Below are 4,920 nucleotides of genomic sequence, written 5' to 3'. Positions count from 1 at the left end.
CGCTGTTTGATCCGGTGAGAAAATTAAACGACGCGGGCGACATCTGTTGAGACTGACAAAAGGTGGCAAATTTCAATAAAAAACATGTTTTAATTCGATATACGTCCTTATATTTTAATATCAGTCACATAAATTACAATAGTAAGTAGCTAACTACTACTACAGTAAAAAAGATTCGTAAAATATGTTACATTAACAATTTATAAGGCAAGTGAAATTGAAACATGCCTGCAGTAGCCAATTAATCTCACACATCACATTATTACGTACATTACGAAAAAATAAAAATCAACACTGAAACGTTTCATAGAAGGTACAATTCTAAACAAGACGTCTAGGTACAAACGTGGTCCAGAGTGCTGTGAACACTTTTCACAGCTCTCTCGACCACCTTTGACCCACATTTTTAACAAAAAATACTGTAACACATGGCGAATATACGCCTCGCCATGTCACGGGCTCAGATTAAAGCATTGTAGCAGATAATGTAAGTTACATTTAGTACTAATGTATAAAATTTAAATATATTTCACATTTTTATGTACAATAATACAAAATGTAAAAATCGATTTATTTAATAAATACAGAACTTTTTACAGGTGTATGTACAAGCTGAGTATCACCATTTTATTTAAATATCAGTTGATTGTACTCTTCTAGAACGGTTAGAAAAATATTTAAATAAAATCGTTCATTTGGGGGCCAATTCGGGTCACCACCAAATCGAGGCAAGAATACTGAATCGTGGACCGTCTCCTGTCGTATCACATTAACAACTAAAAATTGAACGACGGTGCAACCTCTCCAACCGGCCGGGTTACAGAGGTTCCACTGTAGTTTAGAGTCGTCGAAAATCCGCTATAAAATGGCCGTACAAAACTCACTTAATCTATTTATGGCATATAAAAGTAGGCCTGCCAATTTGTACCGATTGGCGATCTAAAAATTACGTTGAGATCTGCAAAACTAACTAAAGTCCCCTTTCACGCCACTAATATCAACCAAAAATCACGAAATAAATAAACTAAAGCTGCCTAAAATCGTCTCTCTCACTTCAACATTCGAACTGATTCGCTGTGATTGTGCTAAGTGTGAGCATGAGTCCTTCCAAATTCGCCATTTCCTGATTGAGTTCCTCGGTGGAGTGCGACGGCTGCAGTCTTTGTACTTCTTCAGCGGTGTGAGGGGGCGGATTCGTCGGGTTTATGCGAGAGGGGGGCGTGCCCGCCAAAGTACTCGAACTGCTCGTCGGGGGCTTCTTGTAGGGCGAGGAGTTGGGCCGCACTGCAAACAGTTTAGTAACCACAACTCTCCCTAGGTAACTAACTACTACAAAAACTAATAATCACAAATTGTCAATTAAAAATTAAAACAAAACAAAAATGTGCACACAAGCGGCTACATGAAAATCATTTTAACACACCTTGTATTTTAAAATATTCCTTTCTATAACTCCAAATAAAACTAAATTTAGTTTTATGAGATATGTAAGAATTAATAACTAATATTACTGAGTCGAATAGACATAATGACATAATAGTTGTTATATTAACTATTAGTTATTTTTTTAGTATAGAAAAAAAATTCAAAGTTCAAAATAAATCATTAATTTGGGCATTTTTGTCGAAAATGAATCGGTAAAAGGCTAAACTTCGAACTTTGCAGCAACTCACCAATGTGTTTCGGCTGGGGCGTCCCAGGGGCCGAGATGGGGGGCGGCGCCGGCACTGTGAAACTCTTCAAGGGGTGGCTTTGTGCCGGAACGCGCTTGCACCCCTGGGACTCGGCGAGGACGCCCAGGCCGGGGGCGTACGTGGCAGGGACGTGGGCCCCCATCGGAGGCACTTGGCTGCATTTTAACTGGTTAATAACCTAATTGATTGTTCAGTGGTTTGGTACCTAATGTTGGGCTCGGTCCAGCTGGAGGGATGCAAGGCGTAGGGATTTTCGGGGTTTGCTAACGGATCTACGGTCACATGGGCCCGAGCCATGTTGTACTGGGTGCGGGGGTACGAAGGCCGACTTGAAGGCGTCGAGTCTGTGCTCGATTGGCTTAGAGACGTGGTATTAATTGGGGTTGCTATTGCTGCAAAATATTTTCTTTTTCTCACATTTTCGCAAATCAATAGAGATTTTCTATTAATTGTATTATTTGTACTAACACAAACAGCACATGCAAGCCATACTTACGCTCTCTCGGCGGCGTGGAGACCACTGGTAACGTTATAATTGGCTTAGATCTGATTGGTCGTTTGATTTTATCGTCAGGGGAAACACCTAGGTGTAGCAAAGCGAAAAAGTGCATAAATAAAAGAAAAACTAGGTTGTGTTTATTAAAAGCGCTCTAAAGTACGTAATTTTGCTGGAGTGGTATTTTTATTCATTAATTGATTTTTTGGGGTGGCGAAAGCCGCTTAAAAGGGGAAAAAAAAAGCGCAATTAAGCGGAAATGGATTATCTGGTTACGCTGGGGCGAAAATTATGTAAAGTGTTGTTTGTCTGAGCCACAATTTCGTGAGAAATTCATTAATGAAGAGAATTCGGAACTGAAAAGTGCTCCAAAATTACTGTTTCGATTGGTAACAGATCTGAAAGAATTTTAGTTAACAATTTGCAACACTGCAATCTGATACGCTTTTAAAAATAAAATTCAGAATTGCCAACTAAAAAAGTAATTCTGGATCACGGTAAAAACATCTGGGAATTCAGAAACTTAGGAAAATTCGCACGTCAACATTTGTTACAAACAAAATCTGATCTTAATAAAAAAAGTAGCGAGTTTTCCAAACATTCGTTTTTTGCGCGTACTTTCCGATTTAGTGCGCTTTTAACTATCCTATTCTATGTCAGTTGAACCAAAAATCCGCTGAGAGCATGCGTACCAATCGTCAAAACTAAACTCACCCATATAGTTAGGAACATAGGTGCGTTGATCTAACGAATTAGTGTGTATACCACTTTCGTGGGGGTCATAATCGTTACCTCCCACACTTCGCGGTAAAGTCATAGCGCCACTACTGCTAGCACCATCATGGTTCGACTGACTTTTTTCCATTGCTTTCAACTCCATCTGGTCATGATGTATCCACAAATCTGGGGGTTTCACACTTTGGTTACCTTTCTGGTAACCCTTTTTACTCCTATCTGGGGACGCGGCAGCGTCGCGTCTCCGACAACACAAAACGGTTGTTACGACGCCTATCGTCGTAACGGCAATGATACAACCTCCGATGAGGAAGTATATGATAACAGTCCCGGAAAAAATTCCTTTCCCGTCTGAAACAACAATAAAATTACACACACACAACAAAAAACAAGGGGTGCCTTTACCTAAATGTTGCCGCGAACTGCTTACCAAAGTACCAACATCTAACAAAAATAAAAACAAAAACAAAACCAAAAATAAAAAACAAATAGGTGAAAGTTTGTACTCACTTGACCCGGTTGTGAAAATGACAACATTGGAAAAAGGTCCATAACCCTTGCTATTCCGCGCCTGAACTTTGAAATAATATTCGGTGTTGGGCTTAAGGTCGCCCAGCACGGCTGAATGCTTGTCACCCTTGGTCGCTTGCGCGAGCCATTCGCGATCGCTTTTTGTTTTATTATCCGTGTATAAGATCACGTAACCTGGGGAAAACGGGCGATAAAAAACCCAATTAAGATAAACTCGGTCCAACCTGTTATTCGACCGCTGGTTATCTTAGGGGGTTGCCATGTCAATTCCACCAATTGCGGTTCGTCCTCCTTTAAATGCACATCCAGGTCCCGTGGGGACGCGTTCGGGGCCAATTCCCATGTCGCGTTCTGCACAACCATGCTCCAGGGACTCTCCTTGCGGCCTGATTTTAAGTTAATTTCAAAATGTCATTTTTTAAAGCAAACAAACCTTTGACGAGTTTCACCGCAAACTCATAAAGTGTGTTTGGTTTGAGGTCGTCGATCATCACGTTGAGGTCTGACACGTTCACGGTGCGAGTTCGCATCGTTCTTTCGGCGGTGTATTTCACCACGTAGTAGCGGTTGTCCCGCACGAACTAAAAAACACTCCCGGTAATTCCAACAAAAAATATGGTTACTTTTGATCCCCGAGTTTTCATTTTGAAAAATATTGGAAACAGAGGCGGATTAACTGGGAGCTCGTGGCACTAAAAATTTGAGCCCATAAACGTAATTTATGTAGATAACAAAACTGAACAAAAAATTGAGAAAAATTTAAATCTGTGTGCAAAAATCTTCGTTTAAAATTTCGTCGAACTGTAGATCAGTCTTCTATCGTATTTCTTAACACATTTTATGCATAGATGCACTCTAATCAAACTATTATTGTCAACTTTACCTGAACATAAACGTCTCTCTGTTTATCACCTAGATAGCATTAGTGAAAGGTCAATTAAACATCAAAGATGCTTCTTGTACTCACGATAAGTTTTCTCGTAAATAAATTTCGAATTTTCAGACACTACTCGTAAGTAATGCGACTTGATGGACAGTTTCAGCCGCCGGAACTTTGAGATTTGACTTAAAAACTTAATCTGTGCATAAAATAGTATATGTATGGCGGTAGTAACGCAGTTTTATGGTCCTACAGCTTCAGGCCATAGAAGCTTCTTTACGCCCTTAATACATAAATAACTAAAGACTAAACAAAATCTTTCAAATAATGCAGTTGACATCGGGATTGATATAAAAGTTTTCTTATTGTTTGTAATGTTGAAGAAGTCTGTTAATTTTTCTTATTTAGATATACGTACAGTTTATTCCAAGTTCTACCTCGCTCCAAAAAATAAATAGGTTTTTTTTACGTAAGAACGAATCTTTATAATGGAGCGATAGAAATTTAAATGCGCTCCTATTTCATGCTTTATAATATTCTAAAAATTTACACCCTTCTCAGTGAATAGCAAACAAGCTAATTTC

General features: G+C 39.3%; 1 protein-coding gene across 5 annotated transcripts in view; it reads right to left on the bottom strand.

Annotated features, from left to right (window-relative positions):
- Positions 1-87: 87 nt before the first annotated feature.
- The window catches only part of fra (frazzled), a 31,368-nt gene continuing 26,535 nt past the window's right edge, over positions 88-4,920 (bottom strand). For 2 of the 5 annotated variants that reach the window (XM_008197595.3, XM_015981612.2), the window contains exons 13-21: positions 3,890-4,037; positions 3,681-3,842; positions 3,436-3,630; positions 3,331-3,369; positions 2,905-3,276; positions 2,191-2,277; positions 1,900-2,086; positions 1,674-1,849; positions 88-1,284 (exon numbers count right to left, since the gene is read on the bottom strand). In XM_008197595.3, the coding sequence (XP_008195817.1) occupies positions 1,055-1,284; positions 1,674-1,849; positions 1,900-2,086; positions 2,191-2,277; positions 2,905-3,276; positions 3,331-3,369; positions 3,436-3,630; positions 3,681-3,842; positions 3,890-4,037 (1,596 nt within the window). In that variant the 3' untranslated portion in view covers positions 88-1,054. Of the gene's footprint in view, positions 1,285-1,673; positions 1,850-1,899; positions 2,087-2,107; positions 2,137-2,190; positions 2,278-2,904; positions 3,277-3,330; positions 3,370-3,435; positions 3,631-3,680; positions 3,843-3,889; positions 4,038-4,920 lie in introns of those variants that run through there. The other 3 variants (XM_008197597.3, XM_008197596.3, XM_064355746.1) reach the window with 3 other exon arrangements.

The sequence above is a fragment of the Tribolium castaneum genome, chromosome 3 (genome assembly GCF_031307605.1).
Source record: "Tribolium castaneum strain GA2 chromosome 3, icTriCast1.1, whole genome shotgun sequence".
NCBI classification, from domain to species: Eukaryota; Metazoa; Arthropoda; class Insecta; order Coleoptera; family Tenebrionidae; genus Tribolium; species Tribolium castaneum.
Note: the sequence above shows the minus strand (reverse complement) of the source record. Positions and strands in the feature narration are given on the sequence as shown.